This window comes from Dipodomys merriami, unplaced genomic scaffold (genome assembly GCF_024711535.1).
Source record: "Dipodomys merriami isolate MVZ:Mamm:240054 unplaced genomic scaffold, mDipMer1.0.p SCAF_22, whole genome shotgun sequence".
In the NCBI taxonomy this organism is placed as follows: Eukaryota; Metazoa; Chordata; class Mammalia; order Rodentia; family Heteromyidae; genus Dipodomys; species Dipodomys merriami.
Window position 1 is genome coordinate 8,789,579 of NW_027203604.1, and position 23,941 is coordinate 8,813,519.

The 23,941-nt window shown below is 44.7% G+C and overlaps 1 protein-coding gene across 2 annotated transcripts in view; it reads right to left on the reverse strand.

The window, feature by feature from the left end:
- Positions 1-23,941, reverse strand: part of Ippk (inositol-pentakisphosphate 2-kinase) — a 55,783-nt gene that overhangs the window by 18,894 nt on the left and 12,948 nt on the right. For both annotated transcript variants that reach the window (XM_070033274.1, XM_070033275.1), the window contains exons 4-9: positions 15,210-15,276; positions 13,790-13,911; positions 12,529-12,618; positions 7,091-7,149; positions 4,856-4,928; positions 1,807-2,080 (exon numbers count right to left, since the gene is read on the reverse strand). In XM_070033274.1, coding sequence (XP_069889375.1) covers positions 1,807-2,080; positions 4,856-4,928; positions 7,091-7,149; positions 12,529-12,618; positions 13,790-13,911; positions 15,210-15,276 — 685 coding nt within the window. The remainder of the gene's footprint in view (positions 1-1,806; positions 2,081-4,855; positions 4,929-7,090; positions 7,150-12,528; positions 12,619-13,789; positions 13,912-15,209; positions 15,277-23,941) is intronic.

Sequence of the window (23,941 nt, forward strand, 5' to 3'; positions counted from 1 at the left end):
CACAGACCAGAAGGCTCATCTGGGATTGCCTGCCCGGTGACTCAGGCGAGGACTAGGTGCTGACGGCAGACACTGTGTCCGTCTCAGAGCTGTGGGGTTGGAATACACTCAGAAGCCCTGGACACACCAGGCCATGAATACAAGAGAGGTGAGGAACTCAAGCATCTCACTCTTTTCTGTGATCTCCAACCATATCTCTCTTCTTACAACTCCACAAGCCCCGGAAGACACTTTAAATCAAGTTTAGACATATCTTCATTCTAAATAAGACAAAGCCCAGAACTACAGAAGATCAGACTGACAGCCTCAAATCTCTAAAACCAAAACAAAGACAACTAGGACTGCCTCCAGAGTTGAGCCATGAGCCCATGCTAAGAAAGGCAAGCCCTGACTGCTGCAGGACAAGCTTAGAACAGCTTTGACCACTGTCAAAGCCACCACCAAGGACCCATTCTCAGAGACAGATTGTTAATGCAAAGGCCACGGACCTGCCATCCTCAGTGGACAGATCAAGCAGCTTCTGGTAAAATGCTTTGTCATAAGGCCCATCTATTTGTAATGATATTCTGAAGAAGAAGACGAAAGCACCAAAAACAAAACCATAATAAAACAGGATGACAAAGCTGCTATGTATGAAAGCCACCTGAGCTGAGAGAGGCCACATCCTGGACCATGTCCTGTCCTTGCAGCAATCATCTCTAGAAATGGAGCAACTACACACAAAATCAGAATAGGGAACATCATGCAAGGAACAGCTGCAGCCATCTGCAGGCTACTGTAGGCCTGCACTCAGGCACGCTGGCAGAATGCGCTTAGCCATGCAGAAGGCAGAAAAATGTAAAGCAAACTCACCTAATGAGGGCATGTGCCAAAAGTTACAGGACCCCCATGCAGTGAATACCTACCACACAGTAAATAAAAGGTGGGGGGTGGGGGAACCGCATTTGCTGATAGATTTATGCTACTTAAGGAAAACACACCGGTTATTAACAGCATGTGAGGGTGATCATACTATTTTAAATATTGCATAACCATGGGCTATGCTTGCTTTTAAATAGGCATTAGGAAGATCTTTCTGGACACATTCTGCAGCTATATGCCCAGACTATGGGTTTAGCTTGAACAAAAATCTCTGACACAATAACTTTTGTCACAAGAAGAAAAAAAAAAAGCCACCAAATTCACCTGTAGTAAGAAAAGTTCAGCCTGGAGGACAGCCACGAAGACAAAACCTGGAGGATTTCTATGATCATGAGCCACTTTCAAACTCAAGGGTTTCTGTGGTGCCCCACATCCTAATGAGCCATTAGGACTTAGGGCAGTGGCGGGGCTAATCTGGTACCTCATCTTGTGAGGAAGGCAAGTAGGACCCACAGGCCCGATGAATCTACTTTCACCTTATGACAATCTAGCTTTGAAGGACTCCTGGTCTCAGTTTTTACCCAATAAAGCCGAGGAGAACCTGCCTCCAGTTATGATGAGAACAAACAAGAGGATACTGCTCTAAATGGCAGAGATTCACACACATATGCACAACAGTCCTGGAAAAATCCTGCAGCCCAAACAGGCCATGCATTTACAAACCTAGCTACAAAGTGAGAAAGTGAGTCTCTAACTCAGTGTGAGGCAATGAGGCCTCACTCTGGGGAGCTCTGATGAAACCAGGCAGCACCCCTAGAGGTACAGCAAAGCCAGTTAGGGCTACAACAGGTCACTTCCTAGGCTCCAACCCAGCTGCCAGTTGAAAAAGACAGTCCTAAAGCTGCCACAGTCCCTACCACCCGCTCAGGGAAGGCCGGGCCCTACCTTGACGGCACAGGCTCCTGCTGAAAGGGCTGGCTTCACAGACTCGTGGGCCTTGGAGCCCAGATCTCAGGGCACCCACTCGGGACTTGTCCGAGCCACTCAGCAGCACCCTTGTGATGACATGCACCAGCTCCCGGATCACGGCCCTTGTGCAGTGGGGCCCGCTGGTCAGGCCATTGGAGGGGAAGAAGAAGGGCTTCAAGTGGTGCGCAAGTTCCCTCCAGTCAGCCACAGGGCTCCGGGCATCACTACAACCGTAAATCAGTTCACCGTTCTTTAGGCAAGAAAGAGAGAAAGATGGATCTTACAAGCTGGTAGAGAACACCTCAGCAACTGCTAGGGTGGGCAGGTAGACATGTTCTGGACAAGCCTCATCAGGGCCAATGTACACTCTGGCACCTGTGGGAAAACCACTCTCATGTGCCATGTCATCAATCAAGAGGCAAGTCCTATGGAGCCTGAAATGTTCAAAAAAACCTGAGACCTGCACACTGGTCTCACAGCCACAGCTCAGATAATCAATCACACAGTGTGTCTGAAGCAAACCCTCAGCACAAAGCAACAAAGTCTCCAAGACACAGCTCAGTTACTTAAGGGCCCAACCAGTGACTGGGAGTCAAGCAAGGCAAAACCCAGGACAGAGGCTAGAGCCATGATGGGGGCAGCTGTGGAACCCTTCCTGTTCAAGACCATCCTGCTACTTCACAGGAGCTCCTTTTAGCATACCAGCTAGGGACGTCTGCTGCCTAGCCCCCCCACAACTGGGCTTTTATAGAGGGCTTACTGGGCCTTGCTCCCAAGCTCACACAGCTAACCCAAGGAGTATGACAAGGCCCTTAAATCCTTGTTTTTGTCCATAAGAGTGATGTGTACTGTGGACAGTCACAAGGCTGGTCATATGAGCCTGCAAAGCTATTATTACACAAAGATATTTATAGCTTCTATCTCGGCCACTGTTTCCTCAGTACTCTTTCCTCAGTCACCGTGGTAATGGAGCAACCCAGTCCTCCCATCAGGCGGGAACTGAGGCCATCAGCCCAGCAAAGCTTTCAGATGAGACCTTGAGACAGAAGCAACTAAGCTTCTCCTGCACTCCTGACGTCTGCAATGCTGAGGCAATACGAAGTGTGTGAAGCTAAGGTCTAGAGTTAGTAGTACATGGAGAGAGGCCAATCTTTGCCAGACTTTTGTATGGCAGACTCTCTTCCCTCACTGGATCATGGGATGACTCTCAACGGATACGGTCCACGTCCATGGGATGACAGGGACATGCTACGTCACTGCTGGTCAAGCTGGGAAGGAGACAAAGGAAGGCAGACAAAAGCAGGACCCAAAGAGGCCAGCTGAGGCCCAGAGCAGGACCATATGTACCCACAGTGAAGCTTCCCCCTCATCGAGACCCCAAGGTAGCAGAAGGACTCCCAACAGAAGGGCCTCCCCCCACAGCACCAGGGATCCAGAAGTTTAAGCATCCACATCCCTCAAGGCCCCAACAATGCCTCTCATCACAAGTGTCCGATACAGGGTCACTGACCACACCCAGTTAGTTTCTCCATGGCTGGGGGGGGGGGGGGGTGTGGAGGGTGGGGGTGGAAGGGAAGGTCCTGCTTTACTGGGTTGGGCTGCAGAACTCAAGCACGGCAAAAGCATGAGACGCACATGAGCGCTAAATGGGCTTGCCACAGAGAATGCACTATGTTATTGTCCTACTATTCTAAAAAGCCAATCCTTATCACTTCTCTCCATCCATCTCTTTGGAAACTATTGGCTAATCCTGGGTTTTTCCACTGATGACTTCTCCAGAAGCACAGAACAACAGGGTGCTGGGCCCAGGAACCTGGAGTGTGAGTCTAATTGGGGTCAGAAACCAGCCGCGCTATAGACTTCATAGGAAGTGCTTATCTTCTAGATTGGTCCCGAAGACATCAGACTTGTAGGGCCTGGTCTGAGGGCAGCTCAGAACAGATGTTACTTTCTGTGTGGCCACCACCCTCTGGCCAGGATCAGAGTGTAGTAGGCTCACCTGGAACTTGATTTAAATGCCAAATTCCTCAAGTCTTTAAAAAGTTTAAAACTACTTTTGAAATTATGTCTTCCTTTATTGAATTTGGAAAGGCAGAGGCAGTCAGTTATTCCAATCAGCCACCAAGGCAGACTTTCTGAGTTAGACAAGGGGAATGGCTCCCTATTCACACTAGACTGTGTCCCATTTACTTGGAAGGGCACTGGCCACAGCAGCAAGACAAGCAGGCCTTCAAGCTCACCAAACATAGGGGTTAGGAAACCCACCCCAACCCTGCTTTTTTAAGTAGGTCTACTGCATGGACCAGCTCTCAAGAGGTAGCCAGGACCTTACAAGGTCACAGGGTCACATTTCCAATATGGGCACAGCACCCACCTTCCTCAGTCTCACCCCTTCTTTCTTACCCCCACATCACTTGGGCAACAGCCAGGTGACCAAAGGGCCAGCCCATATGGGGACAAGGAACTAAAAACAGTCACACTGGATGGAGATTTCCTCGTCCTGACACCTTAGACTTAAGAATTTGCTCATAAACAAAGAGCTCCTTGAATCACAAGTTCCCTAAATAAAGAGTAAAGGCAGCCATCACAGAGCCTGGCAGTTGGCACTCAGCTTAGAGAGACCTGGGCAGTCGGCCAACCCAGCTCCTGTCCCCCCTCCCCCCCCCCCACCTCTCAGACACATGAGCTTGGGATAGAGGAGCACACAGGACAGGGCAAAGCTGTCTTCATCCTGGGTGTGCCTGTCAGCACAGAGGAGAGTGAGCCTACCTTCACCCACCCACAGACCACAAACAATCTGGGCCACTTGGCTCCTGTGGGATTGGAGATACAAAGATGGAGTCCTGCGACTAGAAAGTTTATGTGGCTGGCAGGGGCATGAGGACCCCAAGGCTACATCAGACTCACAGGACTGAGCCTTAGGCAACCTGGCCAGATGCTCCATTCTCTGCAGCCACTGAGCTTATGACCAAGATCAGAAAATAGGTAGACCTGAGGACAGCAACAAAACAGAAGCAGCTCTCACCTTAAATATCCTCAAGTTGTTCTGTGCCTCCTGTAGCAGACTCTTCAAGGCAAAGTGCATGCGCTGTTTGTTTCTAAAAGAACAAAGTGTTCACAGGCTTTAAAGGCAGTGAGGATCATCTTGGTTTCCACACCTGGCTCTAGGCTAAGCCAGAGACCCAGAACCCAAATAGCTCCAGTGACATTTTCTCCTCATTATAACCTATGCATGGGTAGCTGTGGGAGACTCCACTGAGGCAAGGGGAGCAAGAAGCCACAGGGGTCTGCAGCTTTACACCCCTTGCTCCTCTGCTGCAGCTTCCAAAGACTGGGGCAGGCACGTGCGACTCATGAAGGTTCTCTGACAAAGTACAGGGAACAGGGAGACAAGGAAGCCTGATTTCACCATCTATCCACAGCCATCTGCCTATTGGCATGTCCTCGCCTGCTCTTCTTCTTAGCACAGATGTCCCTATCACTCTCCCTAATCATGTTCCAGCATCTCTCTCTCCATGGAACCTCAGGACCCCCATTTGGGAAAATCCACCCAAGGCAAGAACACTGAGCTCTGCCTAGAAACCACCACTAGGGTGGTAACTCAGCATGCATCAAATTAGTGGTACCCATAACCCTCTGATTCTGACCATTCCAGGTGAGGATCCCAGCTCAGGTCTGATAAGTTATAAATGTTTAACAATGATCTTTATTACTGATGACTTCTGAACTCACAGCCTTTGTCTGCTCAGGTAAATCAACATGTGATTTACAAGTGAACACACTGCTGCCTCACCCAATCCCCACATGAAGAAAACAGACCAATAGTTTGTTTTCTGGAAAACAGACCAATAGTTTGTTTTCTGGAAAACAGACCAATAGTTTGTTTTCTGGCTTGTGGATCTTCAACATTTGATTTTTAACTTTTTAACTCCAAAGACAACTGTCTTAGCCCTGAAAGTTTTGCCACAGCCTTGAACCCAAAGGCCTGAGTGATGAGCATGCACACACCGCTCCCAAAGTCAGTGCTGAACACTAAGAAAGGCAGCAGAGGGAGGAAGGGTGAGAAGAGGAAGAACCAACAAAGTTAAGTATGAAAACCAGAAGCAGCAAACAGCCCTACTTTAACTGGAGTCCAAAGAAAGGAGGCTAGGAAGGACAGGAGCCCACTTATCAATAAGGACATCAAAGGTTCACAAACATGCACCATCCTGTGGCTGGTTCACTCCTGGAGGAGTGACCTAAGTGGGGGCAGGTAGGGACTGTCATAAAAACAGGTATCACTCTGGCACTGCCTCACTCCAGCCTCTCCCAGCTCAAACCCACTTTACCACAGGGAAAGAAGACTAACTCTAACAGCCCCTGCTGCTGCTGGACTCTCCCCAGCTCCTGGCCACCTCTGTCTTGCTAGCCACAAATGCTCTGGACCAAGACTGTGTACAAGACTGAGGCATGTTGGGTGCACAACAAAGGCCAAGCAAGGGCAGACCCAAATGGGTAAAAGAGGCCACAGGTGTGTCATCAAGACAGAAACTGCTAAATCGTTTAAATAGGGATACAGGTGGACCCAATGCAACAATGAGATGTACAAGTCGTTATGAAAAATGAACTTTACAACTTTGGCAGGGGGGCGAATGGGGGTATATATGGGTGGGTGGGTGGGGGTGGGATATGCGAAGGGATAGGAAGGGGAAACAAAGGAGGAGGCAACAATGCTTGCTAAGAAATGTACTCATTATCTTGCCCATGTAACTGTAACTCCTCTGTATGGTATTTTCATAATAAAAAATTTTTAAAAAGAGAGAAACTGCTGCCAGAGAAGCAGTCTTTTTTAATTTCTAGGGACAAAAGACAAAATTACGACAGTCCAAATGGATGAGGTCAAGACAGCATCAGCTGTTCCCTGATGCAAGACAAATCTGTGAAAACTCCAATAAAGGAACATCAGTAAAACAGCAGCTACTTCAAGCTTTTGAGCAAAAAGACAAAGCCTCAAGCCCAGGGTTTCTCAGGCACTGAGGGCAGGGAAACTCTGAAGATGGAGTGGAGACCCCAGGCCCACCTCAGAGAACAAGTAATACCTTAAAATCCCATGTCTACTCCATGTCACATAATACCCCACACTCATTTCACAGAACTAACTCCTCCAAGTTCCCACCTCACAGAATAGCTTCTCCCTCTTCTCCACAGTCCCCAGCTCATAAGATGCCAGATAGCAGGGCACTTCCCCCCTCCAACAGGGCCAATAAACAGTGGCTCTTACCCTGAGTAGAGATCAAGGGGACAGTATTTACTTATCTGCTTCCATTTCCCAGTTGCTACCTGTTAAAACACAATTATGACAACATCAGATGTTACTGATTGGATACTCATGCCAACACAGTGCAATCATTAACACAAAGAACAGCATAACACCAAGATGATTAAAATGGACTGCAGCTTTGGCTCAACTTGGTGGAAAGGGATCCATCTGACCCTTATCCACAAAAATCTTAACCAACTTTTGAGACTCGTCACTCCGACCTAGTCCTGCACATGAGTAGAAAAGAAAAGCAACTAGCACCTGAAAATTACATGTCCAAATTCTGAAAAAAAATCCTCCAACTTAGCCAATAATGGAGGTGTAGTATAGGTAATTTTGTGTTGCTAACGGAATAATAAATTGGCACAACTTATAAAGTACACCTGTCCCCTGACTCAAATCTGCAAGGAATCAAAACAACACTGAGATTCCACCTCACCCCAGTCAGAATGGCTATAATCAAGAAACCTAATAACAGTTGCTGGAGGGATGTGGCCAAAGGAGAACCCTACTGCATTGTTGGTGGGAGTGTAAACTTGTTCAACCACTTTGGAAAGCAGTATGGAGGTTCCTCAAAAGACTCCACATAGAGCTCCCTATGATCCAGCAATCCCATTTTTGGGCATTTACCCAAATTATCACAAACAAGACCACACTAAAGCTACCAGCACAACTATGTTTACTGCAGCATTATTTACCATAGCTAAGATACGGAAACAACCCAGATGCCCCTCAGTAGATGAATGGATCAAGAAAATGTGGTATATATACACAATGGAATTCTATGCCTCCATCAGAAAGAATGACATTGCCTTATTTGTTGGGAAATGGAAAGACTTGGAAAAAATTATATTAAGTGAAGTAAGCCAGGCCCAAAGAAACATAGGTCCCATGGTTTCCCTTAGTTAATAACTAGTATAAGTCTAAGACAAGCAGAAAAGGTCAAAGCTACGTACATATGACCATATAAGATGATGTTAAGTGGAATGAACCCCAAGATAGGGACACAAGTGGTTTTTCTTTCTTGTTATTGTTTTTAATGTATTTAAAATGTACTATGTGATTTTTTTGTTTCTCTTGTATGATCTGCCCCCATAGTATAACCCCTGTTTTCACTGTATTTGATGTCGATGCCCTGCATCTTGTATATATTTTTTTTATTTGGAGAAGGGAAAGGAAATAACAAAATGCTGAAATAAGGATATAGGTTGACCCTCTATAACAATGAGATATACAAGACACTATTTGAGGGCTGGGGAAGGTGGCTCAGTGGTAGAGTGCTTGCCTTGCATGCATGAGGCCCTGGGTTCAATTCCTCAGTATCACATAAGCAGAAAAAGCCAGAAGTGGCACTATGGCTCAAGTGGTAGAGTGGTAAAGTGGTAGAGTGCTAGCCTTGAGCTAAAGAGCTGAGGGACAGCACCCAGGCCCAGAGTTCAGGCCCCACAACGGGCAAAAAAAAAAGACAAGACACTATCTTGAAAACGAATTTTACAACTTGGGGTGAGAGGGAGGAGTTGGGGAGGTGGGGAGAGAAGGGATGGTAGGGAAAAGACAAAGGAAGAGGTAACAATGCTTGATAGGAAATGTACTCATTACCTTACTCATGTAACTGTAATCCCTCTGTACAGTATTTTTACAATTTAAAAAAACATATAAAAAATAAAGCTGCAAGAAATCTAAAAAAAAACTAGCACAGGGGGCTGAGAAGGTGGCTCAGTGGTAGAGTGCTTGCCTTGCATGCATAAGGCCCTGGGTTCGATTCCTCAGCACCATATAAGCAGAAAAAGCAGAAATGGAGCTGTGGCTCAAGTGGTAGAGTGCTAGCCTTGAGCTGAAGAGCTGAGGGACAGTACCCAGGCCCAGAGTTCAGGGCCCCACGACCGACAAAAGAAAATAAAACAAGCACAGGGCAAAAAAGGTATGAACAGGGACAAAATATTCACTGTAGATTATAAATAACAGTGGAACCAAGAGAGACAATCATCAGCAAGAAAAGATACTACTCAATGGAGCCAGCACACAATGGAGAAATGAATAGATAATAGGCTGCCATTTCCAGAAAGAGGTGGAGCAAAAAAAAAAAAAAATCAAGATTTATTCAGAGTATCATATAACATGTGGTTTATATATGCATGCACACACACAAAAATAAAGATTTATATATGCATGCATACATTCAAATACACATTGAAAAACCCTTAAAGAACATACAGCAAACAATCCTCAAAGGTGATTTTAGTAATACCCAGAAACAGTGAGTGTTTGTCACCTTAAAAGTCCTATTCTGTCCTTTAGATCTGAAAATCATTGTTATAATCACAGTAAAAACCAGTAACTTGGTAGCTGCCACAAAATGAACAGGACAGGACCATCTTCAAAGCTTCCATCCCAGAGTACTAGATCTGGCTTGAGTCTTGGTTCCAGGAAAATTTCACTTATATGTTTGTCTTTACTAACCTGATTCAGAGCTTACTAAGTATAGAGCCCTTTTCCCTAGGGGGGTGGAGGGGGACTTGTCGAGAGATTTTTAGAAATAATTGTGCCACTTCACATGGTTTTCTGAGAAGATAGGTAATAGTTGGGACAAATAATAGGCTTATCTAAAGCTTATAAATAGGCTGGGAATGTGGCTCAGTGGTAGAGCGCTTGCCTTGCATGCATGAGGCCCTGGGTTCGATTCCTCAGCACCACATAAGCAAAAAGAAAAAAGCCGGAAGTGGTGCTGTGGCTCAAGTGGTAGAGCGCTAGCCTTGAGCTGAAGAGCTGAGAGACAGCGCCCAGGCCCAGAGTTCAGGTCCCACGACCGGGGGAAAAAAAAAAAGAATAAAGCTTATAAATAAAAAGTTGAGGGGGCTGGGAATGTGGCTCAGTGGTAGAGTGCTTGCCTTGCATGCATGAGGCACTGGGTTCCATTCCTCAGCAGCACATAAGCAGAAAAAGCCGGAAGTGGTACTGTGGCTCAAGTGGTAGAGCACTAGCCTTGAGCTGCAGAGCTGAGGGACAGTGCCCAGGCCCAGAGTTCAGGCCCCACAACTGACAAAAAAAAAAAAAAGAAAAAAAGAAAAAGTTGAGGGGCTGGGAATGTAGCTTAATGGTAAAATGCTTGCTTAGCATGAATGAAACCCTGAGTCCAATTCCTCAGTACCACATAAACAGAAAAGGCCAGAATTGGCATGGTGGCTCAAGTGGTACAGTGCTAGCCTTGAGCAAAAGAAGCTCAAGGACAGTGTCCAGGCCATGAGTTCAAGCCCCAAGACTAACAAAAAGAAAAAAGTTGAAAGCTGGGCACTGGTGGCTGAGATCTAAGGATAAAGGTGTGAGGTTCAAAGCTAGCCCAGTCTGTGAGACTGTTATCTCCAATTAATCAACAACATGCTGGAAGTGTGGCTCAAGTGGAAGAAAGCCAGCCTTGCACAAAAAAGCCAAGTGAGAACATGAGGACTTTGAGTAGTTCAAGCCCCAGTACCAGCATGAAAAGGGAAAGACAAAGGATTAAGAGGAAGGCAAAGGATTAAGATGTACAAAGAAGATCTGAAAAGGTCTAACCCATCCCTGTGAATCTAGAGGCAATGAACAGACTCAAGAAAAATCTGAGAAGGCCTTAACCTCTCACCTGAGATGATCAGATTCAATGGCAGTGAAAGCTAAAATACAGTTGTCAACTACCCTGCTGATTATTAAGTGGGCTCCAACACACATATATAGAGACCTTTAGCAAGGATTGGGAGACTTTCTGGTTCCTGGAACTTAAGAAAACATATATTAAAGTCAGATGCCCGTGGCTCACATCTGTAATCCTAGCTACGTAGGAAGTAGAGATGGGAAGGATCAATTTGAGAGCAGTCTGAACAAAAAAGTTTGTGCCCCATTTCAATCACTAAAAATGCTGTGCATAGTGTGTGTGAATACAAAGATACATATTGTGGGGCCAGGAAGGTGACTCAGTGGTGGAGTGCTCGCCTCGCATGCATGAGGCCCTGGGTTCGATTCTTCAGCACCACATAAGCAGAAAAAGCCAAAAGTGGTGCTGTGGCTCAAGTGGTAGAGCATTAGCCTTGAGCTGAAGAGCTGAGGGACAGTGCCCAGACCCAGAGTACAAGCCCCATGACAGACAAAAAAAAAAAAAAAATACATATAGTATTTTATATGTTACATATGTATGTACATATGTATGTATACTATTTGTGAATATATATACAAGCAAATGAAAATACCCAGCAAGATAGTAGGACATAGATCAACTTTAAAAAATCAGTTGTATTTCTCACTTCATATCCATTAGGATGTATACTATTAAAAGAATTTTACAGAAAAGATGTGGTAGCCCCTATCTATAATCCTAGTGATTCAGAAACAGAGGTAGGATTAAAGAGTCTCAGAACAGTCCAGATCCTATCTATATAAACAAAAGAATTAGTGCTAGTGATCTTGACTAACATGAAATCTAGGTTCAATCTCCAGAAGTAAAAAGAAAAGAAACGAAAGGCCAAATGTAGTGGTACATCCTTGTAATCCCAGCATTCCAAACAGTGAGGCAGAAGGACTGATGGTTCAAGGCAAGCCTGGAATACATAGTAGGTATCAGGCCAGCCAGGGATACAGGACAAGAGCCTATCTCAAAAAACAAAATGCAAAAAACAAAGATGACAAATGTTACTTGTGCTGTGAGGAAACTGCAACCCTTGTACCCTGTCCACTACTGATGGGAATGTAAAATGACAACCCACAATGAAAAAGACTACAGAAAGTCCTCAAAATTAAAAACAGATTTTATGATTCCGTAATTTTACTTCCAGTTGTATAAAATACTTAGGCTGCTATCTCTACAGCAGCACTGTTCACAATAGACAAAGGTAAAGGTAATCTAAGTGTTCATCAACAGGCAAATGGATAAACAAAACATAATATATTCATATGACAGACCATTATTATTCAGCCTTAAAAAGGAAGAAATATGCAATATGTTATGACATGAATATACTTTGAGAATATTCATATTCATGAACTATAACGTAACAACTCTACACAAAGTGACTTGCTTCTTTGGCTGGCACTTTACCACTTGAGCCATATTTCCAGCCCTGTTTTTTGCTGGTTATTTTGAGACAGTCCCACAAACTTGTCTGCCCAGGATGCCTTCGAACCACAGTCTCCAGATCTCAGCTTCCTGGGTAGCTATGAAGCCACGAGTACTCAGCTTAAAACAGAACAATCTTAATGGTCTATGAATCGTGTCTTATTTTTTTTTTAAGTGACCAAGACCCATTTGCAAAATGAAAAGTCAACAGAAAAACAATCACATTTTCTTTTATTCTTCTGAAACATGAGTGGTCTCACCTTAGACTAAGACACACAGTGTTTTGCCCTCCAACAGCCTAGCTATGGGCTCTGCTCACCTTGAGGTGCTGGTGCATGCAGTAGCGACACACTTTATGCTTCATCTCATGGGTAACATTACTGGAGAAAGGAATAAAACCACATTTTGGCTGCAATATAAACAGATAACAAAAAATGTTTAGAGAGAAACCACATACACATCACTAGAATTGACAAAGACAGGCAAGGTCAGATAGAAATGTCTCCAGAAGCTATTCTCATTTTCAGCTCCCTCAGCACATTACACATCTCTCTGTTTCTAGAGGACCCAGGCTGGCCAGCCCTCCCACTGGGAAACTGATGAAGGCTCTGGCTGGCCAAACTAAAGTACAACAAAGCTCAGCTTTGTGCTTTCATTACAGAACACCTCTGGCAGACTGGAGGGAATGGAGATGGGCCCAGGGTACCCAACAATAAGAATCAGAACCATTGTGCCCACTGACACTAGCGAGTGGCCTGGAAAGTGCCCATCTGATAGTTGCTGGGCTCCCAAAACATCAGGGAATCCAGCTGCCTTTTAAAAGTGGCACCCTCTGAGAAGTGCAACACATAAGGTCTGTGCTCAGCACATTGGAGCATGTGGCTGGGGAGACAGAACATGATCCTCTTGAGGATCATAAGGTGTAACTACTCAGGCCAAGGCAATGGCCCAGAGGTCACTGCCCTAGCAGTAGGGAAGAAGGTAGGCAACAGCCAGATATATGGAAAGGCTTCCAAGGGTGCTTGAGCAGCCACCCTCAATACAAACAGGTGAAGCAAGGGAGTCCTAGCCCTTCTGCAGTTCCTACTGCTTGCACCAAACAAAAAATCCATCCTGGACCACTAGCCAGCATATAGAAGGGCCTCTGAAGGGCATACAGACCTCTGTGCTTGAAAGACAGACCCTCCTACACAAGATGCAGAGTTATCCATTCACAGAGATTCCTAGAATTGGACCCTTAGCACCACAAGCACTGTGCACAGTAAAGCAGCTAAATGCATTGGGGAAGAAGTTTGATTCCTGAGTAGGGTATGGAGGGAGAAACAACACACTTCCCTCTTGTGAACATTAAGCAGGGATTTCCCAGCACAGATAAACAGAATGGGTTTCCCACTGTCCGCAGCAAGGAAGAAGCATACACCTAGGGTCTGGAGCTGAAAGGAACCAGAGCATGCAGGATGCAGTGAGTGGCTTAAGTAGGGGAGAAAAGCAAGTTCCTGAGAAAGGGCTGAGAAAGGGCAGATGCCATACAGACTGACCTTTTCCTTTACCGACATCACTGTCTTTCCATGAAAGCTTACCTTAATCTCAACACACAGAATTGGCCGGTGTTCTGCAAAGCGGTAGGTCTGAAGTCTGGTTAAGTTGGGAAGGCACATAGCATAACCACTGAGTGTGTCCAGATCCTTGTCACAACGAGACTCTACAAGACAGAGTAAGGATCATACTTGAGTCAGTACAAGGGACTGTAAACTCTGCAGATACTGGAAGAAAGAATCCTGTAAGGGAGGATTCTAAGACAGCCTGGGTACAGGGAAGTCACTAAGTCTAAGGAGAAGTATATTGTTATTGGGTACATGTATGACAGAAGAAAAGTAGCTTATTATGGGCTGTGTGACAAATGCAGTCATCTCTGGAGGACTGAAGACTGAATCTGTTTGACAGGAAGTCAGCTTCATCATGCTCCTGAATTCAGCAAAAGCCCGGGATTCTGAGGCTCAGTGAGCCTTCTGGGCTATCACACATGGTCACTTAAAGAGTAAGTGCTGCCCACACAGCCCTGTAGGTGGGGACCCTGCCCTGTGCCTCTTTCCCTGCCTGGTTTCATCCTTATCCTTCAGCCATAATAAAACCAGAACCAAGGCTAACAGTGAGAGCTGAAGTCTTTCTAGATGTGAGCATGGCCTTGAGGAATTTTCAAATGAGCAACAACTATTACATGTGAGTAGACTTTGAAATGGCCCCCAAATTCCACAATTCCCTTAGGGCAGGAATTCAGGAAGGAGGTAGGCTTTGGCCCCTTCCTTCCTCTTCAACCTAGGCCTTTCCTAATACATCTCTTCTACTGTGCCGCAGCATGGCTCTGCTGGAAGCTATATGGATGCCACCAAACAATGCTGGGCTCCAGGCTTCCCTTTCACATAGCAAGGATTCTTTTAACTAGCTACTGGGGTTTTTAAATGAAGTAAGATGAGGTACTGGTGGCTCATGCCTATGATCAGTCCTCGCTACTCAAGAGGCTGAGATCTGAGGATGTAGGCCAACCAAAGCAAAGAAGTCAGGAAGTTAGCTCCAATTAACCAGCAAAAAGCTGGAGATGGAGGCATGGCTCAAGTGACAGAACACCAGCCATGAACTAAAATGCCAAGTGACAACACAAAGTCTTAAGATAAAGCCCCAATACAAGCAAAAAAATGAAGTAGAGAGACGGAGGAACATGAGTAGCTGAGGAAAGAAGCCACAGCTGGCCTCTGTCTACCATGTAGAGACAATGATTAGAGCCCAGACACTAACCTGTACCTTTGACCTGGTTCTTGACAACAAAGCCACCAGCAAAAAGCAGAAGCATGGTGCTGAGAGGATGCAGATATGTGGATAATGAAGTTTTTGGCAACAGACCTGCTAAAAACTATCAGTATCTCACATGGGTGGTTATTTCAAACATGTTGGAACAGAACTTTTAAAATCACAAACAATATTCCTAAATTATGACAGTCTTACCTGGTCTTTCAGACTGTATCTTCAAACACAGCTGTTTCACAAACTCTAAAGGCAGCTGAACTACTTCCTGTTAAGAAAAAATACAAAATGCATGGGTTACTCAACAGCAAAACTACAGGTATAGCCACAAAATTCTGCACCAAACCACAGCTAAAATGGTGACTTTCACATTACTTGCACTTAATCAGAATTTTTAAAATGATAGTTTAAAAAATTCAGTGAGTGGGTTTTGGCAATAAAAGCTGATCTACGATTCTCAGAGCTTGTGAAGGTTAAACAGAGATGCTTTCAATGTAGAAACACAGCAGGAGCCCAAGGCAGTTCTTGGGCCACAAGGAAGACTCCCTGACCCTTCAGACAAACGTAGCATTTCCCACTTTCACCTGAGCAGCAATTCTGAGTGTGATAGAATCAATCTTGGCTAAGATGGCAGGTGGGTCAGTGAGTCAGCCATGGAGAACTGTGTGGCTAGTAAAAGGATTTAAGTCACATTGCTTACTTACCATCTTCCTGTCCTTTTGTGTTTCTAGAGTAGCAGAATTGTGGCTTCTGGAAAAGTCACAAAGGGACACAGAAGACCTAGCACAAGAATACTGGAATCTTGCCAGGGGGAGAACAAAGCAGCCTTCTCCATCTGGGCCTGGCTTGCTCTAGTCCACCCTGATCCTGCTCCCTATCCTGCTATTCTAGCTCCATACTGTGCCTTCATTGTCTACTTAAATATGCTATGAGCTAAGGAAACATGAGGTATTAAACACTTAGGTACTTAAATACACACCTAGTATTAGTACTTTGGTACTCAAAGTACTAATGGGCAAGAGAGAGAAATGTGAAAGTTTAGAAATTCAAAACTTGGTCTATCTCACACAAGTTCTTGCTCTGACTGAAACCAAAAGTCCAAAGGGACAGATGCTGGTCACAATCCTGTGTGGTGGGATGATGAAAAGAACTGCTTGGATATTCCCACCCAAGAAATGCAGTGGTCTTATATCCTGGCACACATGGCTACACAAGCTATGCCCACTGCCCTCCTGAGTCCACAGTCACAGTGAAGAGCAGACCTGGGTTTCCTCTAAACAACTTCAAAGGACTGATTTTACAATGAGGATGTGTGTGTTTCAATTCAAGATAAAAATGTTCACAGGTGGCATGCCATTTTAGGTTAGATGGCATTGCCATCAACCTGACCACATGAGCATATGACAACCAACATTATACAAGGCATTTGCTGGAAAAAGCCAGAGTTGACACCCACAGAATGTTCCTCCTGGAGAAAGCTGATGCTGAGACATGGTAACTCTCAAAGGAATGACAAGATGCTGCCCAGAAGGATACAGGCTACAGAAATTCCAGTTGAGTGAGTCCCATCAAGCCTACCTATGAGCACATGAGGTTCAAATGGGGAGTTAATGACATCCCACACAGCATTCAAACTCAAGTAGATCCAGTCACAAGAGACAGGATGGGAGCTTGTAAAATTCCATGCCCCTCCAATACTTAAAAGAGTTCCCGAGCCAGATGTCAGTGGCTCACATCTGTGTTCCTACTCAGGAGGTTGAGATCTAAGGTTCATGGTTTGAAGCCAGCCCAGGCAGGAGAGACTCTTATCTCCAATTAACTACCAAAAGAAGCTGAAGTAGACCTGTGGATCAAGTAGTAGAACACTAGCCTTGAACAAAAAAGCATAGGTAGAGTGCCTAGACCCTGAGTTCAAGCCCACGGCCAGCACCAAAATTTTTTTTCAAATGAGTTCCCTAAATTCTCCACGGAGAATCCACACTCTCAGACATACCACCTCCAAGGGCAGAACCAGTGGGCTTCCTCACAGGAACTGATGTGTCTTGACCCAGGACACACAGGATAAAAGGCCCTTAGGGACTCTACCTTACCTAACTAGCTACACATCTGTGCTTGCTGCACAACATGGCCCTGTCAATGCAGCCTCAGGGTCACACAGTTGCTGGGAAACATAATCAGGCCCACACTGAGAGCAGCCAGCTAGGACATGATCACCTGAGAAAAATCCAGCTCTAGTTTATTGGTAATGTCAAAACATAGAGGAGACACACAAGAGGATGGTGACCTATAGGCTAAGCCCCAGTCACTACAGCTTCATTTACACAAGGGGGACAGAAAGTACCAGAGGTATTGCCAGACATCCCTGATCCTGCCACTCCCTGATAAGAGTCCCCACTGCCTACTTCATTGACCATCACAACTGAGACCTCCACAGCCAGTCCTCAACCTGGGCAACAACAACCTGCTCAAAAAAGAATATGATACCCACAAGACCACACACATTCCCACCCAGCCCAGTGGGCAAATGGCACCTCTGAAAATATTCTCTCCACAAGGAAGACACCATCCAAGGGGCACATCCTGGACAACAGAATAGACTAAGCACACAAGCAGCAGCAGCTGATAAAAAGGCAAAACTGAGGTGACTTTTGGAGGCTCCAGACCACAGCTTTGCTCAGAAAGCAATCCAGGTCAGATAGGTGGGCCAGAGAGCGCCCCTTGTCCTGTCATCAGACAGACAAACTGCAAGCAAGGCCAGCATAGACAGCAGCATGTTTTCATGGTTTTTCTTCCAATACCAGCTCATTTTTGGTGCCAGTCTAGGGGCTTGAATTCAGGGACCAAGAGCTGTTCCTGAACATTTTTGTTCAAGACTAGCGGCACTCTACCACTTCAGCCATACAATTCCTCTTCTGGCTCTTTATTGGTTAACTGGGGATAGAGTTTCACAAACTTTCATGCCAGAGCTGGCTTTGGATCACAATCAGCAGATCTCAGTCTCTGAAGTTTCTAGGGTTACAGGAATGAGTCACTGGATCACTAGTTTTTTGTTTTTGTTTTTTGTTGTTATTGTTGTTGTTCTTGCCAGTCCTAGAGCTAGAAGTCAGGGCCTGGGCACTGGCCCTCAGCTTCTTTTGCTCAAGACTAGCACTCTACCACTTGAGCCACAGCCCCATTTGCAGCTTTTCTGCTTATGTGGTACTGAGGAATCGAACCCAGGGCTTCATGCATGCTAGGCAAGCACTCTACCACTAAGCAACATTCCCAGCCTCACTAGCTTTTAAAACTAAATTGGGCAATTATAACACGCAATGTGATTGTGGAAGTAATAAAGAGTCTTCCAACAAGGAAAAATCCAGATCCTGATAGATTCACAGATGAATTCTAAAAGAGATTTATAGTTGAACTAACACCGGCACTCCTCAAACTTTTCCCTGAAATTGAAATGGAAAGCAACTCTAAACTCATTTTATGAAGCCAGCATCATCCCAAAACTAGGTAGGAATCCAATGAAAAACCAGAACTATAGACCAATCTGTATGATGAACATAGATGTAAAGCTCATCAATAAAATACTAGCATACATAATTCAGCAACTCATTAAAAAAATCATACATTATGATCAAATGGGTTTTATCCCAGAGATACAAGGCAGGTTGAACACATGTAAATCAACATATATATACACTCATATATATATATATATATATATATATATATATATATATACATATATATATACAATATATATATTTATATACACACATCACATTTACAGAACTAAACACAAGAAACACATGATCATCGTAATAGATGCAGAAAAAGCCTTCAATAATATACAACATCTGTTCATGTTAACAGTTCTAGAGAAGCTAGGAATAGAAGAAAGATACCTTACAATAACAAAGGCTATATATAACAGACAAACAGCCAACATCATATTAACTGGTGAAAAACTAAAACAATTTCCTCTGAAATCAGGAACAAAGCAAGGATGTCCACTCCACTCCTTTTCAATATAATTATAAAATTCCTAGCCAGATGATAAGGCAAGAAAAAGACATAAAAGGGCCAGGTGCTGGTGGCTCATGCCTGTATTCCTAGCTATTTAGGAGGCAGATAAGTGAGAATTGCAGTTCAAAGCCAACCCAGGCAGAGTCTATGAGACGCCTATCTCAAAAAAAAAAAAAAAAAAAAAAAACTACCAAAAGACCAGAAGTAGAGTTGTGGCTCAAGTGGAAGAGCACAAGCCTTCAGCAAAAGCAGCTCAGGGACAGGTTCAGGCCCTCCGTTCAAGCCTCAGGACCAACACACACACACACACACACACACACACACACACACACACACACACACACACACACACACACACACACACACACACACACACACACGCACGCACACACATGCACGCACACACATGCACACACGCGCACGCACGCGCACACACACGCACAATAAAAAAGGGATTCACATAGGGAAAGAAGTGAAACTATCCCTATTTGCGAACAACATAATCTTATATCTAAAAGACTTGGAAGACTCTATCCCCAAGCTCCTACAGCTGATCAATTACTTTGGCAAAGTAGGAAACAAAATTAATCCCCAGCTGGGCACCAGTGGCTCTTTGGCAAAGTAGGATACAAAATTAATACACAGCTAGGCACCAATGGCTCATCCTTGTAATCATAGATACTCAGGAGGCTGGGATCTAAGAATCACAGTTCAAAGCCTGCTGGGGGAAGAAAATCTGTGAGACTGTCATCTCTAACTACCAGAAAACTGGAAGTGGAGCTGTGGCTCAAAATCGAGCACTAGCCTTGAGCAGAAAAAACTCAGGGACAGCACCCAGGCCTTGAGGTCAAAAGCCCCACAACCACCAAAATAAAAATAGAAACCCACAAAAACTCAGTAGGTTTTCTGTATACCAACAATAAATAAGCAGGGAGGGAAACCAGGGAAACAAATCCATTTGCAATAGCTTCAAAATTTATAATTGAGAAATTAAAAATTGAGAAATAAACATAACCAAAGAAAACCTTTATGGTGAAAACTATAAAAATTTGAAGAAAGGGGCTGGGAAGGTGGCTCAGTGGTAGAGCGCTTGCCTTGCATGCATGAGGCCCTGGGTTCGATTCCTCAGCACCACATAAGCAAAAAGAAAAAAGCCAGGAGTGGCACTGTGGCTCAAGTGGTAGAGAGCTAGTCTTGAGCTGAAGAGCTGAGGGATAGCGCCAGAGTTCAGGCCCCATGACCAGATCCAAAAAAAAAAAAAAAAAGAGTCTCACGGAGGCTGGGAAGGTGGCTCAGTGGTAGAGCGCTTGCCTTGCATGCCTGAGGCCCTGGGTTCGATTCCTCAGCACCACATAAGCAAAAAAAAAAAAAAAATTTTTGAAGAAAGAAATCAAAGACAATATCAGGAAATGGAAAGACTTCCCATGTTCATGGATAGGTAGAATTAGTATTGTGAAAATGACCATACTTAGGAGAAGATCTTCACTAGCCATACAACGGACAAAAAGAAATGCAAATCAGGGCTAGGAAGTTGGTCAGTGGTAGAGCGCTTGCCTTGCATGCATGAGGCCCTGGGTTCGATTCCTCAGCACCACATAAGCAAAAAGAAAAAAGCCGAAAGTGGCGCTGTGGCTTAAGTGGTAGAGCGCTAGCCTTGAGCTGAAGAGCTGAGGGACAGCGCCCAGGCCCAGAGTTCAGGTCCCACGACCGGACCCAAAAAAAAAAAAAAAAAGAAATGCAAATCAAAACAACATTGAGATATCACCTCACCCCAGTTAGAATGGCTATAATCAAGAACTCTAATAACAACAGATGCTGGAAGGGATGTGGACAAAAGGGAACCTTACTTCATTGTTGGTGGGAATGTAAACTTGTTCAACCACTTTGGAAAGCAGTATGGAGGTTCCTCAAAAGACTCCACATAGAGCTCCCCTATGACCCAGCAATCCCACTTTTGGGCATTTACCCAAATTATCACAAACAAGACCACACTAAAGCTACCAGCACAACTATGTTTACTGCAGCATTATTTACCATAGCTAAGATACGGAAACAACCCAGATGCCCCTCAGTAGATGAATGGATCAAGAAAATGTTGTATATATACACAATGGAATTCTATGCCTCCATCAGAAAGAATGGCATTGTCCCATTTGTTAGGAAATGGAAAGACTTGGAAAAAATTATCTTAAGTGAAGTAAGCCAGGCCCAAAGAAACATAGGGCCCATGGTTTCCCTTATTTGCAACAACTAGTATACGTCTAAGTCAAGCAGAAAAGGTCAGATAAGTTGATGTTAGGAAAATGAACCCTAAGATATGTATTCAAATGCTTTTTTTTCTTTCATGCAATTGTTTCTAACATATTTATAAGATTATTTCTTTTTTGGGGCTGGGAAGGTGGCTCAGTGGTAGAACACTTGCCTTGCCTGCATGAGGCCCTGGGTTCGATTCCTCAGCACCACATAAGCAAAAAGAAAAAAAGCCAGAAGTGGCGCTGTGGCTCAAGTGGTAGAGTGCTAGCCTTGAGCTGAAGAGCTGAGGGACAGCGTCCAGGCCCAGAGTTCAGGCCCCATGACTGGACCCCCTCCCCCCAAAAAAAAGATTACTTCTTTTTTGCTTTGTATGTCCCTCCCCCACTGTATAACTCCTGCTTTCCTGTATATGATGTTGTTATAATTTGTGAAGGGGAAGGGAAAAAACAAATCATTAAAACAGGGATACAGGTGGACCCATTGCAACAATGAGATGTTCAAGTCGTTATGTAGAAAAACAAACTTTACAACTTTGGTAGGGGGGCAGCTTCGGTGGGGGGGAGCCAAGGGGAGGATGGGAAGGGGAAACAAAGGAGGAGGCTACAATGCTTGATAAGAAATGTACTCATTATCTTGCCTATGTAATTGTAACCCCTCTGTACAGTATTTTCACAATAAAAAAAAAAGAAAATGACCATACTGCCAAAAGTGATCTACAAACTTAACACAATCCCAATTATGTTCTTTGCCAAGATAGAGAAAACAATCCAAAAACACCCATGAAACAACAAAAGACTTAGAACAGTCAAAGCAATACTCAGGGGCTGGGAAGGTGGCTCAGTGGTAGAACACTTGCCTTGCATGCATGAGGCCCTGGGTTCGATTCCTCAGCACCACATAAGCAAAAAAAAAAAAAAAAAAAAAAAAGCAATACTCAGCCAGAAAAAAAAAAAAGCAATTCTGATCCCAGACCTAGAGCTCTACTATAGAGCCACAATAATAAAAACAGCTTGGTATTGGCACAAAAATAGACCCAAAGATCAATGGAAGACACAGAAATAAAACCAAATGCTTACAGGTATCTCATATTTGATAAGGGAGTCAAAGATATATGGTGGGGAAACGCCTCTTCAATAGCTGGAGTTGGGAAAACTGGGCATCTATATGCAGAAAATTAAAAGTAGATTCCTGATTCCCACCATGCACAAATATCGACTAAAAGTAGATCAAAGACTTCAATGACAGACCTGAAACTTTGAAATTACTGCAAGAGGGAGTAAGAGAAACACTAGAAGTTGGCATTGGCAGGAAATTTTTTGTTGTTGTCGTTGTTGGTTGTGGGGCTTGAACTCTGGGCCTGGCCGCTAACCCTCAGCTCTTCAACTCAAGGCTACACTCTACCACTTGAGACACAGTGCCACTTCCAGTTTTTGAGTGGTTAATTGGAGATAAGAGTCTCATGGGGACTTTCCTGCCTTGGCTGGCTTTGAACCACGATCCTCAGATCTCAGCCTCCTGAGTAGCTAGGACTACAGGCGTTAAGTCACTGGTGCTCACTGACGGGAAACTTTTTGAAGAGTCCCAGGGCACAGCAAATAGGAGAGAGAGACTTGACAAATGGAATTATATCAAACTAAAATGTTTCTGCACAGCAAAGGACAGTTATGAACAACGGCCAAGACTGGGAGAAGATCTTAATCAGCAATACATCTAACGAAGGCCTAATATCCAAAATATACATAGAGCTCAAGAAATAACCCCCTCGCCAGGCGCCGGTGGCTCACACCTGTAATCCTAGCTATTCTGGAGGCTGAGATCTGAGGATCGAGATTCAAAGCCAGCCCTGGCAGGGAAAGCTGTTAGCTCTTATCTCCAATAAACCACCAGAAAACTGGAAGTGGTGCTGTGGCTCAAGTGGTAGAGGGCTAGCCTTGAGCTGAAGAGCTGAGGGACAGTGCTCAGGCCCAGAGTTCAAGCCCCATGAATGATAAAAAAAAAAAAAAGAATCCCTCCCAAAGCTAATAAACCAATCACTAAATGGGCAAAGGAGCTAAGGAGAGACTTCTCAGACAAGGAGGTAAGAGTGGCAAAGAAACTTATGAGGAGGGGTTGGGAAGGTGGCTCAGTGGTAGAGCGCTTGCCTTGCATGCATGAGGCCCTGGGTTCGATTCCTCAACACCACATATGCAGGGGGAAAAAAAAGCCGGAAGTGGCGCTGTGGCTCAAGTGGTAGGGCGCTAGCCTTGAGGTGAAGAGCTGAGGGGAAAGTGCCCAGGCCCAGAGTTCAGGCCCACGACTGGACCCAAAAACAAAAACAAAAACAAAAACAAAAAAAAACTTATGAGGAAATGCTCAACATCCCTGACTATAAGAAATGCAAATCAGCCAGATGCCAGTGGCTCATACCTGTAATCCTAGCTACTCAAGAGGCTGAGATCTGAGAATCATAGTACAAAGCCAGTTCAGGCAGGAAAGTCCATGAGACTCTCATCTCCAATAAGCCACCAGAAAACCGAAGTGGTGCTGTGGCTCAAGTATAAAGCACTAGCCTTGAGCTGAAGAGCTGAGGGACAGTGCCCAGGCCCAGAGTTCAAGCCCATGACCAACACATACACACACAAAAAAAAGAAAAGACAAGAAAAGAAAGAAAGAAAAGCAAATCAAAT